Source organism: Cryptomeria japonica, chromosome 3, assembly GCF_030272615.1.
Source record: "Cryptomeria japonica chromosome 3, Sugi_1.0, whole genome shotgun sequence".
Lineage (NCBI taxonomy): Eukaryota > Viridiplantae > Streptophyta > Pinopsida > Cupressales > Cupressaceae > Cryptomeria > Cryptomeria japonica.
In genome coordinates this window covers 63,778,850-63,801,608 of record NC_081407.1, presented here as the reverse complement: position 1 = coordinate 63,801,608, position 22,759 = coordinate 63,778,850, and the positions used below count along the sequence as shown (strand labels likewise).

Genomic DNA, 22,759 nt, shown 5'->3' with positions numbered 1-22,759 from the left:
TCCTTCACATGGTTGAAAAATGATCATATTTCTTTTACTTAAGATGGACTTGTAAAATAAATTGTGAAAATTTAAACTTAAACCTTAGGAATCAATCAATCATTCACCAAAACACTCTTTTCCAAGTGCATTCTCAAAACAATCAGCATACAATTATCAAAACATTCAAACACTGAGTCGCAAGCCAAAACATTTGCATCTTTCCGCCATTAACAATCAGGAGTAACATTTCGAAATCCGCTCCAAGAATAGCAGTTTCAGCTTCAAATTGCATTTAGCTTCCAGACGATCGGATTTAAATTGTTTAAATTTCGTGTTTTAGCAATGTTTTCAAATTTCGATTACCTCATTGATTGTGTGGGATAGATGCCTAAATCGGCGACAGAGTCCTCAAAAGCACCTGGCGCAACCGAAACAACCCAGATTTCCAAAGCTGATAGTCCCCGCAAGGTCGAAAAAATGAAGTACCAGTACCAAGGAGGAAGAGTTAAGGAGTCAAAGGTCCAGAGTGTGTGGGAAAACATAGGAGACACGGACCTAGGACATATTGATATTCAGGATTTCATGAACAGAGTGTTCTCTCCGAACTCCTATGGCAAGCCCAGATGGATGATGGAGAGTGGTATTGCTCAGGCAGTCGGTTTCCCTCTGGCCGTGCAGTATTATGAATTAGTGGTTGAGGCTGCTAAACATTATCAGCCGAAAACCAGATTAGTGGTATTGAAGGGGATGGTACTAGCTGACTTCACGCCTGAAGCCCTTGGGGAAGCATTTGATATCCCATTTCCCAATGATCCCATTGCCACACCTATCGATGAGGCTCAAGTTGTTTATGACATGAATCCTGCTAAGTGCAAAACATTGATAAACGAGGAATGGTTCAGTGAGAGAAGACCACCAAGCACTAGAATTAGTAAAAAGACCCCCAGAAGCGATTTTTACAATGAGTATGGTGATAAGGTTACCTTAGTCAACTGGGTCATGGGATTTCCTCAATCCAATCTCTTCGAGGAATGGATGTTCTACTTCACTAAGCAAGTCTTCACTGGGAAGTCTAAGTTTGACTGGGCTCAGATCATCAGCGACAATATTTATACATAGTTGGTTGAGCTTGAAGAAAAGAGTACTTTGCCATGACTTCCTACTTGGTCTACATCTTTGCTCGACACCAGCCGCTGACGGGATTAATTAAGAAAGGTGAGATTGGGAACGGGCTGAATCAGGTGAAGGTATATGACTGCTACCCTCAGTTGCATTACTATGACATTGCCCAAAGAGAAAAGAAAAACATCGCATACGCAATTGGTCAGTACGAGTGTGTTAATGACTCTTTTACAATGCGCCTGGTTAGATTAATGCAAGGAGGATTGCATATAAGATTGTCAAAACAGGCTACCACCTTGATCCGGAAATACGGTGCATGGTTCATCCAGTTCCCCAGGTTCACCTACATCAGAATAGCAGGCTTTGAGGGAACACCATTCCGGCTTCCGCGCTATCCATCAGACAGAGTAGTCCTCATGGAGGTAGTAAGGCAGGTACACCCAACAAGCAGCTTACTCAGAGACAAAAAGCAATCGAGGTTCACCTTCCCCATGATTTTGGGTAATCTTGATGTGCACTTCAAAAATCTGGTGCAAGCTGAAGAGTCATTTGCTGAATTGGCATCCTATTGTTTACAGGAGCATTTCCCCAGGAAATGATTTGACCATGAGATATTGGGGAAAAAGGCCTACGACAAGCATTACAGGGCCAAGGCATCGATAGAGGACTATTGGAGCAATTGTTCTGATGACTTTGAGGTCTGTCGGCGGGAGTATTCTAGGTTGAGTGTTTAGCAAATGCGGCTTTATGAGTACCGCCAGGTCCCAGATCAAGTGATGGACTATGGAAATTGCTTACAAGTTCGGGAATTTGAGGTAGTCAAGGACCTCCTGCCAGCCATTGATTGGACTCAGGACCCAATCATAGATTTTGAAGCAGTCATGGAAGGTCCAAGAAGGTACACAGATAACTGGTTATCCCAACAAATTGAGAGGTTGGCCCATGGATGGACCCAATTCACATACAATTTGATGGGTGGTCTCGATTCCTAGTCTTCAGAGGATGAAGGAACCTCAAGCGCGCCAAAGGACGAGGTTGAGAAACCTGAAAAGAAGAGAGAGAAAGCAAGGGCCAATAGAGGGACTCGAGCATCGAAAAGAACAAGAAGAGAAAAGATCCCAATCAAGAGGCCAGAGGTTACTTCCTCATCCAAGGACCCTAGTTCAGAGGATGATGTGGTTGAACTTGATTACATACCCACTCCACCTTCACAAAATGATCTTGTTGCATTCGAGGCAAATAATCCTCAAACACAAAATGAGCAAGAGGCAGAGGTGAGGATCATTGGCTTGGATGAACCTAGAAATCAGGTCGAGGAGGGAGAGATTGCACTTGATCAAGGGATTGGTAAACATGAGCTCACGCAAGAGAGTAGGCATGAGTTGCAGCCGGAAAGCGGCAACAAAGATGACACCACGGTTGAGGGAGAACAAAAAGAAGATGCGACTCAAGAACCCAGCAGAACAGAAGAGCAGCCATTACTAGAGGGTACCCAACAGTTGTCAGTGAGGTGGGGGAGAACTCATCCGTGAGTAAAGGATTAGATACTGCACGCATTCCTCCTATGCCCGATCAGTTACAGATAGGTAACGAGTCAGCTGAGGCCTCCAAAAAACAGAGTGAGAATCTGGCAATTACATCTGGAAAGACCATCCCTCAGGACTGGTTAATAGCTCGTGCGTAGCGAAAAGCAGTTGTCAAGCCACTAATTAACCTGGAGGATATCTTCTCTCGAATAGGAGAAATAAATCCAAAGGCACGAAAAAGCCGAAGACTTACTCCAAGATCACTAAAGATGAACAAAGGAATCGCACGATTCATATTGCTACTCCACCCGTAGACAAACCAACAGATCAGATTGGCTGATTACAACGTCACAACCATCCCAATAGGGCGAGCAACCAAAGAGCAGGAGAGGGAAGAATTTGAAACATTCCATGCAGAAGATGCTCAGACAGCTAGACGAAATGACTGCTGAAAGAGATATGTACTAGGCTCATGCTGAGCAAGCTGAAGGATACATAGATCACCTGTTGAGACCGCTGCAACATGCCACTGAATCCCATGTTTCCCCATTGGCGTTAGCACAGAAGACTACAAATAAATTTGACGGAGTGCGTGATATCGCCAAGGCCGTCAGGGAATGTGTCATGTCCCCTCTTTAGTATGACATGACACTTTACGTGGATTTGCCTATTCCAGACTCTCGTAGGTAGATGGTTGTGATGAGAGAGTCATTTTGGCGTTTATTTGGTGATTGGATGGTTCATTATGCTCTTGGAGACATTATATTTATTATTACTTTTATTTGGGGCCAAAATGTTATTGAGGTGCACTTTTTATTTTATGAAGTAACTTTTTATCTAAAAAGTGCAATGAGGCTTCTAGAAGATTCTATTATGGATACTTCTAGAAAGTCATGGATACTTCTAGAAAAGACTAAGAGGCTTCTAGAAGATTCTATTATGGATACTTCTAGAAAGACTAAGAGGCTTCTAGAAGATTCTATTATGTGTATAAATAGACCCCATGGGTCTCTCATTTGGCATCGAAGTCTATTTTCTCTAGTGCATCTACTTGAGCATTTGTGGAGCTTGAAGGTCTGCAAATATCATTGATCTTTGGGAACGATAACTCCCTTAGATTAGCATAACTGAGGAAGTGAAATATCTTCTGAAGGGTTGCGTTATTGGAGATGGTACTCAGCCATTTCATGTTGGATTTCAATTGAAGGTTGATTTGAGGACAGTACGGTAGTGACAGCAGGGCATTCTTGGGACAGTCCAGTCCTCCTTTCATCAGCATTTCATAATCGGAGTTCAAGGAGCGATTTCTAGGTTCCATTGCATGGTTTTTGTTGTCAATTTTTATGATAGAAGTGCACAGTTGTAACAGTCATATATGTATTCAGAAAACAGTCCATTGTAATCAGACATTGCTATCTTGTAGTTGGATTGATATAGTAGAGAAGGTGCATTGCAAGGTCATTGTTCATGTGTGATAGTTTATACATTCTCTTGTCATAAATTTAGTGCTCATGTGTAAGAGTTTGTAACAGTCATACATTTTTAGAAAATTAGTCTACTGAACAATGCAATCAGAATTTGGGATATTCATGATATATTAGCATTGAAGTCCTTGCATGAATATTTAGAGTTTCATTATTGTTTATTGTGTTACATTTCAATATTGGTATTGTTATCTCAATTGTACTTGATGCTCAAAACAACTATCATATTGAAACACTACATCACAAACAAAACAATTCAGTGCATGCCAAGTGTTTGACAAATTGTCTCAGTTCAGATTTGGGGTTTATTAGTGGCCTTTATAGTAAGGGTCATTACAGTGGTATCAGAGCGGTGTTCTTGCCATCCTATTGGGTAAGAAACATTTATGCATCCATCAGCATTGGGGCATCACAGGTACTACACACGCAAAAGAGCAGCACTAGAGGGTGAACAGGAGTACAGACACATTCTTACCATGGGTGAGAGACAGTCACAGAGTCCACCTAGAGTTCCCAGGAATGAGGATGATGAGGCTAGGGACTTTTTCAGAACCATGGCTACTGGACAGCAGGAGATAGTCCAGTCATTGCGTGCTTTGACCACTATGATGGAGAGAGTGGTTCAGCCCAGAGTTCAGGAGCAGGATAGAGTTACACCTGATCATGACAATAGGAGTGTAGTAGGTTCACAGGGTGCTCCTAGGCATAGGTCTTGGATAGCGGATAGACCTACTTGTCCTACTTTCCTTAGAGAGGAGGCTCAGGAGGCAGGAGAGGGCGATGTACAAGATGAGTTTCAGGATGATCTTAGAGCTGCTACTGCAGAGTGGCAGGCATTACCACCACATGTACGTGAGTTACTTAATTTTGATCGTTACCTGAATCAGAGGAGAAAGCACATGAGGAGCACTCAACAGAACAGGAGACCTAGAGGCCATGACAGTGAGTTGCAGCGAGCTGCTAGCAAGCTCACTTTACCTTCCTTTGATGGTAGTGGACGGATGACAGCACAGGCATGGATACATAAGTTGGATACCTTCTTAGCATTGAGGCCCATGTCAGAGATAGATGCCATGAGATACGCCACCTTGCATTTGGAGGGCGCAGCTCATGACTGGTGGTCACATGGTATGGTTACTTTACAGCACAACCAGGTGACTTCATACCAGGATTTTGTAGACAGATTGGTGGAGCGTTTTGATAGGAAGGATCCTGAGATATTCTTTCATGATCTTGCACAGTTGAGACAGATAGGCAGCTTGGAGATGTATATCAGTGAGTTTCAACGGTTGTCAGTTATGGTACAGGATGTATCAAAAAGACGGTTGGTCATACTATTCACTGAGGGATTGTCTGAACCCCTCAAGGGTTGGATCAAGGCATTTGAACCATCGACATTACAGGAGGCCATGAGGAAAGCTCGCAGTATGGAGCTTACAGCACCTTCTAGCAAATTCACCCCTAGGAGTTCTACTTCTTTCAAAGATAATAAGAAGTTTGATAAGGAGAAAGGGAGGAAGGTTGATACCAAGGGGAAATCCACCACACCCTTGGATACTGAGGCACTTAATGACCTACGCAGGAAGAAGCTATGCTTCTATTGCAAAGGTCCTTATGACAGGGATCATGACTGTCTGTTAAAGCCTAAGGGGAAGGCCAATAGAGTTATGTGGGCATACTATGAGGACTCAGATTCAGATAGCGCAGTACATGAGGATGTGCATAGTGACACAGAGCCGGAGGTAGAGGCAGAGGCTACAGAGCCTAAGGATGAGTTGGAGTTACATTTGCAGCAGGCATGCTTGTCCAGTATCCAGCAGGAGGGGTCCTTTAGATTGCATGGAGTTCTAGCAGAACAGAAGGTGATTACCCTAGTTGACACAGGTGCTACGCACAATTTCATTGATGCACGATTGGTTGAGCACCGTGGCATTGAGACAGAGGAGTTTGAGGGTCTCCGAGTACAGGTTGCTGATGGTTACACTCTTAAGTGTAATAGGATGATTAGAAACATGCCTCTACACTTGAACAATTATGAGTTCAAAGCGGATTACCATGTAGTTAACATGGGTGACCTAGACATTGTATTGGGGATGACTTGGTTACATTCATTGGGTGAGGTCACTCTCAGACTCAGAGACATGGAGATTAAGTTTGAGGTTGATGGGAGACAGCATGTATTGAGGGCTATCAGAAATAGTGATGTTAGAACTATTTCTTTCAGGCGCATGGAGAGGTTGGTTAGACACGATGGGATTGGATGGGCAGCCATGTGTACTCTCATGCCTACATAGGAGGAGCATCAGAAGGCAGAGTATCACCTTGACATTCAGAGATTGAGAGAACGGTATGATAGGGTGTTTAGTGACATTCCACCTGGTGCACCACCTGACAGGGGAATAGAGCATATCATTGAGTTAGAGGAGGGTGCTAAACCCGTGATGATCACACCATACAGGCATCCTAAGAGACTCAAGGATGAGATTGAGAAAACCATCAAGGAGCTGCTTGAGATGGGGCATATTAGACCGAGCAAGTCTCCTTTTGCTTCTTCAGTAGTGTTGGTGAAGAAGAAGGATGGCTCGTTACGTATGTGCATTGACTATCGGGTGTTGAACAAGAGGACTATTAAGAATAGATACCCTATCCCACGGATTGATGAGCTGATAGATGAGCTTCATGGGGCATGCTACTTCAGCAAGATAGATTTGAGATCAGGATATCATCAGATCAAATTTAGAGAGCAGGATGTGGAGAAGACGACATTTAGATGTCATTGTGGACACTTTGAGTTTGTGGTCATGCCATTTGGGTTGACCAATGCACCAGCTACTTTTCAGTCTACGATGAATAAGGTCTTCCATCATCAGTTGAGGAGATTTGTATTGGTTTTCTTCGATGACATTTTGGTATACAGCAGATCATGGCAGGAACATCTTGAGCATCTGGAGATAGTATTAAGCATATTGCAGAAGGAGTCCTTGTATGCCAAGGAGTCCAAGTGTGATTTGGGTATGACTGAGCTCTTGTATTTAGGACATATTATCAGTTCAAAGGGAGTAAGGATGGATCTTGATAAGATCCGTGCTATAGTAGAGTGGCCTAATCCTGAGAACTTGACACAGTTGAGAGGGTTCCTGGGCCTATGTGGCTTCTACCGTAGATTCGTTAGTTGATACTCACGACATGCAGCCCCTATGACAGATTTGCTGAAGAAGGGGGCCTTTGTTTGGACACCGGAGGCACAGACTTTCTTTGACAGGTTCAAGGAGATCATGACCTCATGCCCGGTGTTAGCCTTGCCTGATTTCTCGAAGCCATTTGAGCTTCAATGTGATGCATCCGGCGATGGTATAGGTGCTGTGTTGATGCAGGACAAGCACCCTATTGCATATGAGAGCAGGAAACTCCGTGGTCCAGAGAGATCTTTCAGCATCTATGACAAGGAGATGTTAGCCATCATGCACGCATTGGCTAAGTTTAGACAGTATCTAGTGGGTGGTAAGTTTTGTATTAAAACTAACCACAACAGTTTGAGGCATTTCCTTAGTCAGAGAGATCTCAACGATAGACAGCAGAAGTGGGTGAGTAAGCTACGAGCTTACAATTTTGACATATCATATGTGAGAGGGACTCAGAATGTGGTAGCGGATGCATTGTCACGTAGACCACATCTCAGTGCATTGATTGAAATATCAGAGGATTGGAGACATATGATAGTGGCAGAGTATGCTAGAGACCCATGGGCGTCAGGGATAGTTGATGGGTCAGTTATTGATACCCGGTATACACTTGTAGATGATTTGATTATCTACAAGAGCAGGATTTTTCTAGTCCCAGGATCGAAGGTGAAACAATCTATATTGAGGGCTCTTCATGATTCACCTACAGTTGGTCACCCTGGGTACTTCAAGACATATAGACAGGTTCGGGAGCGGTTCACTTGGAAAGGGCTTAAGTCAGATGTTTTGCAGTATGTTCGTGAGTGCCCTGTTTGTCAGCAGAACAAACAAGAGCACACCTTTCCAGCTGGGCTCCTACAGCCACTTCCCATTCCAGATCAGAAGTGGGAATGCATATCTATGGACTTCATTACGGGCTTGCCCAAGGCTCAAGGGCATGATTGCATCTACGTAGTAGTGGATAGACTGACGAAGTATGCACACTTCTTTCCCATCACTACTACTTACACAGCAGTACAGGTAGCTGAGGTCTTCTTCAGAGAGGTCTTCAGATTGCATGGGATACCCCGCAGCATAGTGAGTGACAGGGACAGTAGATTTTTGAGTCACTTTTGGCAGGAGGTATTCAGACTTTGTGGCACTGAGCTTACACCTAGCACTAGTTATCACCCACAGACGGATGGACAGACGGAGATAGTGAACAAGTGGGTGGAAGGTTATTTGAGGAATTACGTGGTTGGTCAGCAGAGGGCATGGGTGAGATGGATTCATTTGTGTGAGTATTGTTACAATACCACATTCCACATGTCAATTCAGATGACACCTTTCAGAGCTCTATATGGGTATGATGCGCCTAACTTCATTGATTTGCTGATGTCTGATGTTAGAGTTTCACGTGCCGGGGATTTGCTTCAGGAGAGCAAGGACATTGTTGATGCTCTCAAGGATAATATGGCCAGGGCACAGAATCAGTACAAGCAGTACGCAGATCAGAAGCGGATTGAGAGGAGTTTTGAGGTTGGTGATATGGTTTACCTCATGCTTCAGCCCTACAGACAGTCTACTCTTAAGAAGAGTGGGTCAGAAAAGCTTAAGCCGCGCTATTATGGGCCTTTCAGGATTATCAGGCGGGTAGGAGAGTTGGCTTATGAGCTTGAGCTTCCAGCAGATAGCAGGGTGCACAATGTGTTCCATGTGTCGCGCCTCAAGAAGGCATTAGGACAGCATGTTGTGCCTTCCACAGTGCTACCACCCTTGGATGATGAGGGGAAGTTGATATTGGTGCCAGAGTCTATTTTGGATAGTAGGGAGAAACAGCTCCGCAGGAGAGTTATCAGGGAGTATATGGTGAAGTGGAGAGATCTTCCTGTTGAGGACGCCATTTGGGAGACTGAAGCCATTCTGCAGCATCCTGCATTGAGATTGCTTGAGGCCAAGCAATTTCAGGAAGGGCGGACTGTCATGTCCCCTCTTTAGTATGACATGACACTTTACATGGATTTGCCTATTCCAGACTCTCGTAGGCAGATGGTTGTGATGAGAGAGTCATTTTGGCATTTATTTGGTGATTGGATGGCTCATTATGCTCTTGGAGACATATTTATTATTACTTTTATTTGGGGCCAAAATGTTATTGAGGTGCACTTTTTATTTTATGAAGTAACTTTTTATCTAAAAAGTGCAATGAGGCTTCTAGAAGATTCTATTATGGATACTTCTAGAAAGTCATGGATACTTCTAGAAAAGACTAAGAGGCTTCTAGAAGATTCTATTATGGATACTTCTAGAAAGACTAAGAGGCTTCTAGAAGATTCTATTATGTGTATAAATAGACCCCATGGGTCTCTCATTTGGCATCGAAGTCTATTTTCTCTAGTGCATCTACTTGAGCATTTGTGGAGCTTGAAGGTCTGCAAATATCATTGATCTTTGGGAACGATAACTCCCTTAGATTAGCATAACTGAGGAAGTGAAATATCTTCTGAAGGGTTGCGTTATTGGAGATGGTACTCAACCATTTCATGTTGGATTTCAATTGAAGGTTGATTTGAGGACAGTACGGTAGTGACAGCAGGGCATTCTTGGGACAGTCCAGTCCTCCTTTCATCAGCATTTCATAATCGGAGTTCAAGGAGCGATTTCCAGGTTCCATTGCATGGTTTTTGTTGTCAATTTTTATGATAGAAGTGCACAGTTGTAACAGTCATATATGTATTCAGAAAACAGTCCATTGTAATCAGACATTGCTATCTTGTAGTTGGATTGATATAGTAGAGAAGGTGCATTGCAAGGTCATTGTTCATGTGTGATAGTTTATACATTCTCTTGTCATAAATTTAGTGCTCATGTGTAAGAGTTTGTAACAGTCATACATTTTTAGAAAATTAGTCTACTGAACAATGCAATCAGAATTTGGGAAATTCATGATATATTAGCATTGAAGTCCTTGCATGAATATTTAGAGTTTCATTATTGTTTATTGTGTTACATTTCAATATTGGTATTGTTATCTCAATTGTACTTGATGCTCAAAACAACTATCATATTGAAACACTACATCACAAACAAAACAATTCAGTGCATGCCAAGTGTTTGACAAATTGTCTCAGTTCAGATTTGGGGTTTATTAGTGGCCTTTATAGTAAGGGTCATTACAGAATGGATTCGGGGCATTAAGGGAAAGGGAGAGAAAATCGTCAAAGATGTGCGAGAAATGGCTCTCCATAGGGAATCCACTCTTATGAAAATGTGTAAGCTGAGGAAAGAATGTTATAACGCTCATAAGGCGATTGCCAAGGCATTGCCCCTCAAAAGGGATCTATTTTGGACCTACACTCATATCCCCACACTACATATTATCCTAGATCCCTATGATGTCAATACCTTCAAAGAATGGTATTGGATTCTCAGCATGAAGAATGACATGAAGGATAATATCAACAAAATGCAAGATAAGTGCGATGATGTTTTGTCAAACGTGAAGGATCTTGGTGAAAAGATCCTCAGATCAATGGTCCCTGGCTGGAAGAGTAGTATGATAGATAATGAGGTACAACCACGGTGGGAGGACAGGCTGAAAACCAAAGTCACCTACTCCATGAAGGACCTGGAATTTGCTAGTGGGCTACAGGCAGATATATTGTGTTTTGAGGATCATAAATTATATTGGAGAGAAGAGCTGGAGAATGTAGGTAGCCTCCTAGAGGGTATTCAATATAAAATGTTTAATCCTCTTCTACCTCCAGCAACCAAACTATTTGAGTTGTGCCTAAGATTCCAGGACTACGTTCGGGTAGAACGTGCAGCGGATTGGGATATCTAGGGAGAGTACTTGTGCAACGAGGTCAAATTTGTGTAAAAAAGAGTCTACCTCGAGGAAGGAAAAAGTGCTTTCTTGAAAATATTTGTTTCCTTCAAATTCTAAGTGCACTTTTTCAACATAAAGTTTCTTTCCAACTACCAAAGTCATTGTAAATTTTGGAGCTTCGTGCAAGCAAGTGCACTTTTTGGAGCAGCTTTATGTTTGGTAGTTGGTAGTTATTATTTACCTTATGGTTGGTGTTGATATTTTGCTTTCCATTTATGGGTATGGGCAGCCTTGTTTTAAGGGATGAATCTAGCCCACTTGTTTAAGTTTAATCTTGGCCATTCATCCATTTTGAAACTCTATCTAAAGGAGTTGGTTTCTCCTTTATTTTGAGTAAGAAGTAAAAGATTGTTGCAAAAGCTTTGGCAAAATTTATACAGATTTTAATGGATGTTAAAGTTGTGTCATTTTACTGTGAGTGCATGGTCCTCTTCTCCGCCCTTTTAAATTTGTGCAAATGTATTTAATTTTCAGACAGCTTGTTGAAATATATATTTGATAGAAATCTTGGTTCATACCATTAAGAAATAAATGATTGTTATTCCAGCCGAGGCATACTCCGAGTTCCTCAAAGCGTACCAGTCATGCTTGGAGGTGGCCACAATCCGTTGGCACAAATGCTAGGAGCCACCTCAAATCCTCCATCACACTCCCCAAAGGCTAAAAACTGAACTGAATAACTCCCTGGTGTCATACAACTGCATAGACTTGCAATGCCTTCTGTCAAACTCCAAATCCGTCTCCCTCTACAGCTTATGGCTTCCCTGCCAATGCTTAGCTGCAGGCACAACACTTCCAGTGGTCTTCTGTAGCTCAAAATAAACTGGGGGTCTGGGGGCAACGCCCCCAGCGGGGTCGAGGGGCAGCGCCCCTCGCGGGGTTTGGGGCAGCATCATTTCTGTGATATTTTATGATGTCAAAACCCTTCTTCTACACTCCAATATTTTCAATGTCCAGGCTCCAGATGTCATCGAATCATTTTTCAATCCGTCGTCCTTTTTTTTTTTTTTTAGGCACTGTAATGTAAGAACCCTCGACCCCATCCGTCCGCTTCACTCCCTGCGGTAGCTCGTGGGCTGTGTGTATTGATCCGGCCGTGCGGTGCGTCCCTTTCCCTGGCTGCGCGGTGATGTGCCTTCGGCCGTGTTCGGTGTCTTCTTCCTCTGCGGGGTTTTATTGCCAAGGTCGGCTGTGCGGTGTGGTCGCTTCTTCCTTTCCTCGGCGGTGTGTGGCGTTTTATTCTTCCGCGGGCTGCTTGGTGACTGCCTTCGGTGGCTCCCACCGCACGGTGGTGCCACCGTTGGTGGTGTCACCGCACGGTGGTGTCACCGTCGGTGGTTCCACCGCACGGTGGTGCCACCGTCGGTGGTGTCACCGCACGGTAGTTCCACCGCACGGTGGTGCCACCATCGGTGGTGTCACCGCACGGTGGTGCCATCGTCGGTGGTTCCACCGCACGGTGGTGTCACCGTCGGTGATTCCACCGCACGATGGTGCCACCGTCGGTGATTCCACCGCACGGTGACCATTTTCCCTTTTCTTTTTCTTTTTTTTTTTCTTTTCTTTTTTTTTTTTTTTGACCATACGGTCGCTGTCGTACGACCGTGCTATTTTTTCCAAATTTTTTTATTTTTATTTTTTTCAAGTTGTCTAGAGAGTCTTCGGCTCGAGTCCCCTGTCTCTGGGATCGCTCTTCATCCTTCTCGGTTTTCCTCGCCCAAAAGTCTCCTGCTTTTGTCCCGTGCCTCTCGAGTCGCTTGCCCGGCCTCTCAAGTCCACTTCCATCCTCTCGAGTCCCCCTCCGGACTCCCGGGTGTCCCTCCGGACTCCCGGGTGTCCTTCCGGCCTCTCGGGTCCCCTATGCGCCTCTCATGGTAGGGTTTCAATTTGAACCTATTGGTGGCAAGTTTATTTTCCATGGCCATCCGAAGACCTGGAACCACAAATTCTACAGGGACCATGGTCTCCTTCCCGTACATAAGAAGAAGAAGAATAATAAGGATTTTGAAGATTGCGGTCTTCCACACAGGGTTCCAATCGTTGCCAACACTCTTCGGATTATTTACGTCGCCAGGGTTTGGGGCGTCTCCCTTCCAATATTCTTTGTATTCCGGCAGGTACACTTCTATTGGTTGCTCTGGTTCCTCTACTTCGAGCCTGTAGCTTTGGAACATTTCGTAATCCTCCATTTGCCAGTGGAAGAGCCCGTTAGTCGAGCATACCTCATCTTCAGAACATCCCTCCAATTCTAGCACCCCTTCACTATTCGGCTCCATCGCGTTCTTGCCCTTGCTTTCATCGGGACCCCCTTCCCCTTTATTAGAATCCTCTGAGTCCGAGTCTGAAGAGGCGAGCTCTTCGCTGACATCTTGGGTGTGTAGGTCAATGGTATATTTTCGCCCTCCCTTCTCCATGGAAAGTGTATTTTTCTTCCAGTTGTGGTTTACCCTTGCATTGATCAACCACGTTCTTCCCAGGATGGCGTCATAGCCTTTCTTCTTCGAGGGAATAACCACGAAATCTAACAAGAATGGTTGCGTACCAATCGTCACTTGCTGGGCCATCAACAGGCCGAGTGGCTTAATGCCGTGTTGGTCCGCTCCCACCAGGTTGAATGTGGGTGGCCACAGGGTGGGCTTCTCCAGCCGCTTCCATGTTTCTTCTGGTAGTACATTCACCCCAGATCCACCATCCACAATGGTGTCCTTCAGAATGGTCCCACGGATACCCATTTCTACCATAGCTGGGTGTCTACCACTGCTCAAGGCTAGTAACATCGGGTCAGTCGAAGGGCTGACGGAAACCTCCACCTGTGGTGTACTCTTCGAAGCGGTGGCGGGAACCCCTACCTGTGGTGCACTCGACGATGCGGTGCTTTGCACATTGGTGAGGATGGCAGTCCTCAATTGTGGCATAGAGTCTAGAAGGTCTTTTACCTTTATCGGCACCTCTATCTGCAAGATTTGCTCAATGATGTTATTTTCCGCTTTCGTACGGAATGATGTACTCGCCACCTCGTTGTCCCGTCGTTCGGTCGTCATCTCACGTTCAATATTGGCCTTTGCCTCCCGTAATCGCTCCTTCTCCGTACGGGGGTCGGGATAAGTGGCTTTTTTCGTCTGGGCGCGGGTGATCGCCAGTACTTCTTTCTCACCAGTCTTCTCAGCCTTCTCAATGTTGAGGAGATTAACCCCTGCCTGCGGGCAATTTGCGTCCTCATGGTCGCCTGGCCCACACCAACGGCAGAGGTGCTGAGGGGTGGCTTCCTTCGTGCAATCACGAGCGAAGTGCAACCACTGATTACAGGCCCTACATTGGATAATTGGCCGGCCCTTGGCGTCATACTGGATACGGCTTCCGTTATTGTTATTGTTGCCTCTTCCTCGCCTGTTGTTTCGGTAGCCGCCAGACGAGGCGTTGATGCTCGCAGGCTGGGACGTGCCGGCTGACGCAGATGGTTCTGTAAAGAGAACCTGTTGGTTACGGGTCCTCATATTGTACAGACACTCCTTGGTAAGGTGTCCGGCAATCTGGCAAATATCGCAAAATGCTTTTTTCGGACAAGACCCCTTGGTGTGTCCATCGGTACGGCAGTCCGTGCACCATAAATCCCCTTCGTCGCCTTTGCTTGTGCTTCCTTTGGTTGCCTTTATCTCTCTCATCATTCGCTCCATATCTTTCTGGAGAGCCCGTACCTTCCGATTAGAGTCGTCATCACTGCTATCACTTTTGTCAGAAGAGGAATCATCCTCCGACGAGGATTTATTTTTCTTCTTCTTGGACGTCTTCTGTTCACTTTCTAAATCCATTGCCCTGTTATAGGCGTCGGAGTATGAAGAAGGAGGTACTAGCTTCATTTTTCGTCTAAGGGATTTCTTTAGACCTTCCACGAACCATCGTTTTTTCAGTCCGTCTGCCGGCTAGTTCTCCATCTTTCCTAGCAGCTCTTTGAGCCGCCGGCTGTAGGTTCGAACAGTCTCGTCCTTTCTCTGTTTTGTGCCGTAGATTTCAGCTACGATCTCATTATCGTCTCTTAGGAGACAAAACTCTGCTTGAAATTCCTTCTTCAAGTCTGCCCATGTGCTAATTTTAGCCTTATCCGTATCCGAAAACCAGTCGATGGCTACGCCCCTCAGGGTTGCGGGAAACTGTGTTACCCACTCGTCCTCATCGGTAACACCATTCGCTCCCCAAATTGTTTCACAAGTGCGACAGTGGCGGACAGGGTCTTCTTTCCCATCCCCATGGAACTTTGGAAGTTTTTGTTTTTGTGCCATGCCTTGTCTTTTTACTACTGGTGGCTGTTGTCCTACTCCGGATGGGTCAGATCCTATAAGGGGTGCTTGACCGCCGTGCCCCGGTGTCCCTCCGACACTCCTGGCAGCCCCGGTGTCTTCTCCCTCTTCTGCCTCCTCCCCACTCCTTGGAGTTTTCCTAGCCTCTGGTGTGTGTGGCAAGTCCCTCAAATCCTTCAACTGAGTTTTGGTACACTCTATCCTGCGGCGGGTTTCCGCAAGTAACTCCTCCCGACTCCGTGGGTGGCCGCTGGCCTCACCGTCCCCTTCGGAGCGTTCCTCCTCTCTTCGCTTATACCTCTGTCGCCTTTCCGCTTGCTGTTCAAGGATCAAGGCACGTTGGGCTACTGCACGTTCATCTATATATTGTTGCTTATTTTTGTCTTTATTCAGTGTATTGGGCATTAATTCCCAGACCGCTTTCTATATACTTAATGACATAAAAAATAGAACACTTTTATTCACTCATAATGTGGAAGACAAGTTTATGCCAACAATATGACATAATTATTACAATAAGTGTTCTTTATTCCGCCCCGTATGGCTCACGGTTCAAATGCCCCTGACCTGGCGCCATCTCGTTCTGCTTCCCGTTCCTCGTATTGTTGCAAAATTTCTTGGCGTCGCTCCTCCCGGGCAATCTCCTCCAGGCGAGCTTGTTGTGCCAACGATGTTTGTGCTAGCAATCGGGGGAGATGGTTCATCAACCGATTTACCTCCGGACTCACTTCCAACGCTATCCAGACGGCACTTGGTGGGACTTCTGCCTTCGCCGCCTCTCGTCGAACGTAGGTCTGAATGGCTACTTGGAGTAGAATTGAAAATTCTCTCGTCGCGGTGTCTTCTCCTACATAGAGTTCTGTTTGGGTATCGTCGACTTCTGGGTTTATTTCAGCAATGGGTAGGCCCATTGGGTTTGTGCGCCATCCGTGTCTTCCGTTCCGAGTTCGTCTAGGCAACGGCGCCAAATGTTTACCTCACTGGGTAAACAGGAAGAATACAGAAACTGAACAGTAATGCACAATGCAAATACAAGAGAAGTACCAGAATAAGCTTGCCATTAATGTCAAAGGATGTTCATATTATAATCTGTTGTCAACATTACATGTCCTCCAACACCCGGAGGTGGTACAATATATGACAGCCGAAGGGGTGCGACACAACCGTCGCAACTCCAACTACCTACCCGTCGGCTAACTAACTGACCGCCGTAACTCATTATTACCGACGACAACATAAACATAATATACCAACATAACATAATGATTATTCCCGTCAACAATGGTTAGTCTGAGCCCAATTTTATGCTAAGTGCGGTTGTTAAATTTGAATGAATGGGTGTGAAAATCCAACATTTATATTCAGCAATTTGAAAATTTAAAGTTCCTAGATGATTGCATTGGTTTTTACCTAGTTGTGCTCATTTGCTGGCAAAGTAACTTCTGGTTATTTTAATATTTTCGTCTATGTGTCCCAATATGCTGTCTTAGTTAAGTTAGCTAGCTGTTCTTATTACTCTCTATCCTTATCCCTTTTTCCCCTTTTTCTTAACCACAAGTCAAAGCTAAAGCAGCATCATGTTAAAGATAAATCAGATAAAATCAAACTATAAGATCTTAGGGAACCTGTGCGAAACCAATTCTGTCTAACCGTAAGTCCCCTTTGTGTTTTCAGCAAAACACATCAACTGTTGAGCTATCTTGCAGTCAAGACTTGACAATCGAAACCTTGAGGTCGTCCCCATTGATCAATTCAAACAGCATTAGGGATTTCCTTATCTCAAGAGAGGATTGGAGAGAGTTGTAGTTCCGTGATTTTAGCCACGACAACACTACATATATTGCATTTATTAGGTCAAATGAAATTAAGAATATTATATTGTTTGATAATTTGTAAAAGACTATTAAAAGTTTGGTATTTGAATATTGTTTTGTCAATCATTCTTTTCTGTTTCTCAATAATCATCTGAAGTTTGAGGCTTTATTTCTGACAGTTAACCATAGTTTTATTACTCTTTGTTTCCTAGGTTGTAGAATCAGATGAATTGTCAACACCCATTTCATCGGCAGAAGAAGTTCCAGGTGAGGAACTGTAAATTTCCTTCCTTTTTTTTCCCTTCCCTTTATTTTGCTGTTCTCCCAAGGAAATTGAGTTCTATATGACATGAAGAAGTGATGTTTCCTAGTTTGAATGTCAGCTAATAGACTCAAATTGGCTCTCTAGAAGAAAAGTGCTGATAGAAACTCTCTCGTAGTACAACTCAAACTTGGATACAAATTGTATGCATAAGTAGGCTTAAATCTCTATGGTATGCTTTGTTTGACCCCTTCTTTTTGCACCTTGTGGTACATGCCACTTCTTGGTTGATCTGTCTTTCTCTCAAACTGCTTATCTATTTCAGCAGAGATAGATTAACTATCTCTGCCTAGTTTGATGCCTTCACCTGGGCCTTGGTGGACTAGGATAGACCCAGTCATTCAATGAGGTTTACTAGCTGTCTCTTAATTGGCAGTGATCAGATTCTAATAGCAAAAGTTATTCTTTTGCTTTAGATGGTACACATATACTAGCTAACCATGGGAATAGTGGCCTGTAACAATTACTCCCTCACACTATTGTTAACAGTTAAACTAGTCAAGCTTAGTTAGAGCCAAATGATTGGGTCTTATCAATACCAAAGTCTTGTTTCATGCTAGTAGACCTAATATCACATAATGATTTCTGTTCATTTCAGCAGACAATGAAGGAACTGATACAATCAAGGATAGGGAGACAAATGAATGATGACCTTTCTCTTCGTAACACTTCGCAACACTTCTACAGGTGTTTCAATGGTCAGATAGTGTTCTACAAAACACTTTAGCCAAACCTAGGAGAACAAAATTGCCAAATATAGTCTTCAAATTAGATAATTTTTTAGGTAAGATTTCACAGTTTTCCTTTAGGTTTTTACACATTTGACTCACTGCTTTATTAATAAACTTGGACACGTTTGAGATACACAATAATTTTGGTTTTAATATCAAAATAACATAGATGTACTATTTTCACAAATAGGAACTATTAGAAACAATTTGAGCACAATAAATAATAACAAAATTGTTGATTTCATTAACAATATGGTTGCAAGATTACATGATAGTTTCTTGGAGAGATCTGGACAACATCAACTGATATTCGATAGATCCTCATCACTCTACAAAATTCCCAAACTGAAAACATAAATTAAGAATCCAAAACAATACAACTATTGGAAAACTATGTGGTATGGATTGACAATTTTGGCATTTCCTTCTCCTTAAGCCCTTCCACTTGCATATATAACTTCAAGAGTCTTTTTTCCACCGCCAACCTCCCATAAAATCTGAAATAGCAAACCTTGCTTCAATACAAAACTTCTTTTATCAATCTCTTCAATATGGCACCAAAAGGATGATAACATTCTAAGAAAGATTAAGAGAGAAATAAGCAATGTAATTCCTCTATCAATGTGGCATCAACTCCAATGTCGAGATAAATTAGGATGAAATAGTTAAGTCTTGAGTGCTGCCATCCTCCAGGATGAGCCAAAGAGATAATTTAGACTCTAATTGAGGATATGCAAGACTCAAAGATATGGCATGCGAGGCTCAAGATGACATACAAGATTCTCTCTTATTTGCAACTCTTCCTCCATATGGGGTGCATCAGTCAGGGATAAAGGCATGCAAAAAAGGATGGGACATGCAATTCGTAATTCCCTTCAAGATTAACTCTACAAACTTCTCTTTCCAAGTGCTTGATTGCTAGTCATCAACTTATGTGGCAAATGGAGCCCTCTACATATCTTGGCCACTATTCGGAAGGGGAAAGGGACTGAATTTACAAATTACAGAAGATCAATGATTATGTTGTCCTCCACACCTAAGAAGCCAATAGTTAGAGCCAGCAAACAAAAAAATAAAACAAAATATCTTTAGTTGATGCTGATTGCTTAATTCTCCAAATACTCCTCATTAGGAGCATACACCATTCTACAGCTCCTTAAGTAATAAAGTCAAAGATGATTTACAACTTAATTACAACTTTAGTGTGATTTTCTTTTAGTAAAGAATCACCAACTTATTACATCTCCAGGGTGATTTTCTTTTAGTAAATCATTCTTTCCCCATTGGAGGCTACTGGAATTGAAACTCAGCATTTGAAAATAAAATTATGTATGCTAAAATGTGATGTCACGGAATGGTTGCTGCCAAACTTCTTTACAGTTGGTGTCCAAAACTCAAAAACTTAAAAACTATAATTCATGGGGTACATTTAGGTATGCAAACAGTTGAGCTGAGTACATATAAGTTCGGTCATGTAAAAACAAAACAGTATATTTTGACCATAATATGTCATGGATGAAATCTTGTAGACATCATATTTTTATTTTTTCATCTTGTCTATTACTATTTCTTGGAATTTGTCACAATTTCATTGGATTATTGGTTGTTCTTTTCCAAAATGCAGTCTGTGTACATGGAACATACAGAAAGAATCTGGAATCAATTTTTAAGAGTGGTCTTAGTCGCATGAAGAGGCTCCAAGTCCACTTTGCAACTGGTTTGCCACATGATGGTGATGTTATTAGTGGTATGTTTTCTTGCCAACTCTTTGCCTTTGGTTGTCTCTTTTGTGAGATTAATCAAGCAGACATACACATATAATATTACAGTTATATCACAAATAGTAAATACATAAATTTTATAGAGTAAACTAAGAAATAAACAATAAATATTCTATGATTGAACCATGATAAAGTAGATAACAAAAGAGCCATCAAGATATAACTAGGCCAATGGACAAAACGAATATATTGAATTGCAGAACACAAGGGGAATTGTGCATATCTTGTGAGTAGAGTGCATTAACACTAATAGCAGGAGCATTTTGGATAACATTAATCCACTCACATCAAACTATTAATTGACCTTCTATAAAAAATCTATATACATTTATTAGCTGATCACACTTCTAAGGGAACAGTGAGACTCTAATTAGTAATTCAGTGCTTGAAAAATGTATGCTAATGTGGTTGCTACAGCATTAGAGAATGCTAAAAATGTTGTATGGATTCTAATGAGATTCTCTGTAATATTTAGGGAAATTATGGTCTTCCCCTATTTATTAAGTGCTTTAATTATGGTCTTTTAGTTCTGAGGTTAAGGGTTTAGGGAAATACCTTAGCCTCTATTGTAGATAATCAGAGATTGATTGAGGGCTTGTATGTGATACCAATCTGTTCCACGCTTTTTTTTCCCTTTTCCTTCCTGTTGACGTGGATAAAATCGCGGAACTACGACTCCATCCGGCCAACGCAGAATAGAATGCTAAGTATCCTATCCTCTCTTGAGATAAGGAAATCCCTAATGTTGTTTCAATTGATCAATGGGGATGACCTCAAGGTTTTGATTGTCAGGTCTTGATTGCAAGATTACTCAGTGATTGATGTGATTTGCTAGGAGCACAAGGGGACTTACGTTTTGCAACAAGTTGGGCTGCTGCAATTCTCGGACTGGGAAACAAAAGCAAAAGAGAAGGGTTTAGGAAGGCTAAAGACAAGGATGATAACAATTGATGCAGCAGGTAGACAGATTTCGATAAACCAGTTCTCGTTTTGCCAGAGACACCCTCACAACTAGACAAGAGTGCAAGCTCCAAGGGATGAAGGATTTTCAGACCAGAGACATTCGTTTTAGGCACCCAATTCTGGCGCAGCCTAAGACGAACACCTGCAGTTGAACTAAGCACAGTTTGGGTTCAGACTAACCATGCACGATGACCTACAATCAGCAGATTGCCAATGGTATGAACCAGAAATGCATCAAATACCCCTCTACACTTCACCATTAAAATCCTTGCACTCTAAAATTAACCATCTGAAAGAAACCATGCAAATAGACTAAACAAAGACAACAAACACCATATTTCAATGTTCATATATTTGCTTCAGCTGCCATTACAACAATTTCTGCAGCATCTCTATGTTATGCCTAAAATCTAACCTATTCTAACTCTAAAATCTAACTACAAAATTCTAACCCTTTACAATGAGAGGCATCCTGCCTTTTATAGATTTTACATGTCAAACCGGTGGTCGGGATTGATTGCATCTAAGGGTCCTGATCTACCTTCCAGAAGCATGGCAGCTTTAACCCATGCCCATTAAACTCTCAATCATCCACCCAACCACTCTCCTCAGCTACCTACAACTGTTTGGATTCAATTTGGGTCTATCTGGTGGTTGGACATAACTGTCCACAATTTACCTGTTTCCCCTTTGTTTCAAAATATCTTGAGTGGGGCCCACAGGCAGTTTTACAATAAAACAGTTTCAGTTTTCAGAAACGAAACTTTTGGAATTAAATCCGGCTGTGTATTTCTCGAGAATGCATAGACTTGTAGCATTCAGAGTGTTCTTTGGTCTTTGGTCTCAGTGGTGGACTTTAGCTTGTTGTTCAACGACACGCTTCCCAATGCTTGGTTTTGATCTCGCACTCTTGCATCTTCACTCCTGGCTTTGATCGCGATTTGGATTCTTGCATTTCAGGTTGATGCCTTAGCTCTTCCTCGACGTTGTCGATCATGATCCTGCAAGCAATCAATTTCAACTTTAATCAATTAATTTGAAAAATTAATTAAATTCATTTAACAAACATTAAATTTTAACGTCTGGCTTCGTCTTGGTGGAGTTCGGGCTCGAGAAGCTCTTTGTGAGATGTATCTTTTATGCCTTTCCTGAAATGTACAATCTGACCCTTCGTCTTGATGGCGTTTGGGTGATTTGAATCTACTGAAGCTTCCTGGCTTACTGGCGAAATAGAGCGATTTTGCCCTATTGTTCAATTTCAGCCTATAAGTTGGTTTTGTGAGCTTACTCCTTTTCTGAATTTTTTGGCCCTAATGGCTTCTTTGCATGATTCGGAGACTTACTTAAATGACTTTCAAATTTGGCTTATGGCACAATTTGTGAACTTGGTGAGTTTCGGGCTTTGTCCCCTCCTTTCTAAGTCTCACTTCTTTTTATTAATCTTGGCCTTAAAAGACACTTTTCCCGATTTTGAACTCCTTTACGATCTCGGCCCAAATGAGGTCTTGGCCCGAATTTGATCTTTTTCTCCCATTTCGGCTTGCAAGGGGAATTTGTGAGTTTCGTTTTAAGTTTTTTGGGTTGGATAACTTTCGGGCTACCAAGCCGATTTTGGAAGTTGTTTTGATTTCGGCCAAACAGGCCTATTTGCACGACCTTGGTTTTCATTTTAATACGCCCTTTCTATGG

The 22,759-nt window shown here is 42.8% G+C and overlaps 1 protein-coding gene across 5 annotated transcripts in view; it reads left to right on the top strand.

Moving 5' to 3' along the window:
* Positions 1–22,759, top strand: part of LOC131032641 (uncharacterized) — a 240,030-nt gene that overhangs the window by 153,536 nt on the left and 63,735 nt on the right. For 4 of the 5 annotated variants that reach the window (XM_057963688.2, XM_057963696.2, XM_057963662.2 and 1 more), the window contains 2 exons: positions 17,486–17,540; positions 19,951–20,073. In XM_057963688.2, the coding sequence (XP_057819671.2) occupies positions 17,486–17,540; positions 19,951–20,073 (178 nt within the window). The remainder of the gene's footprint in view (positions 1–17,485; positions 17,541–19,950; positions 20,074–22,759) is intronic. The other variant, XM_057963679.2, reaches the window with a different exon arrangement.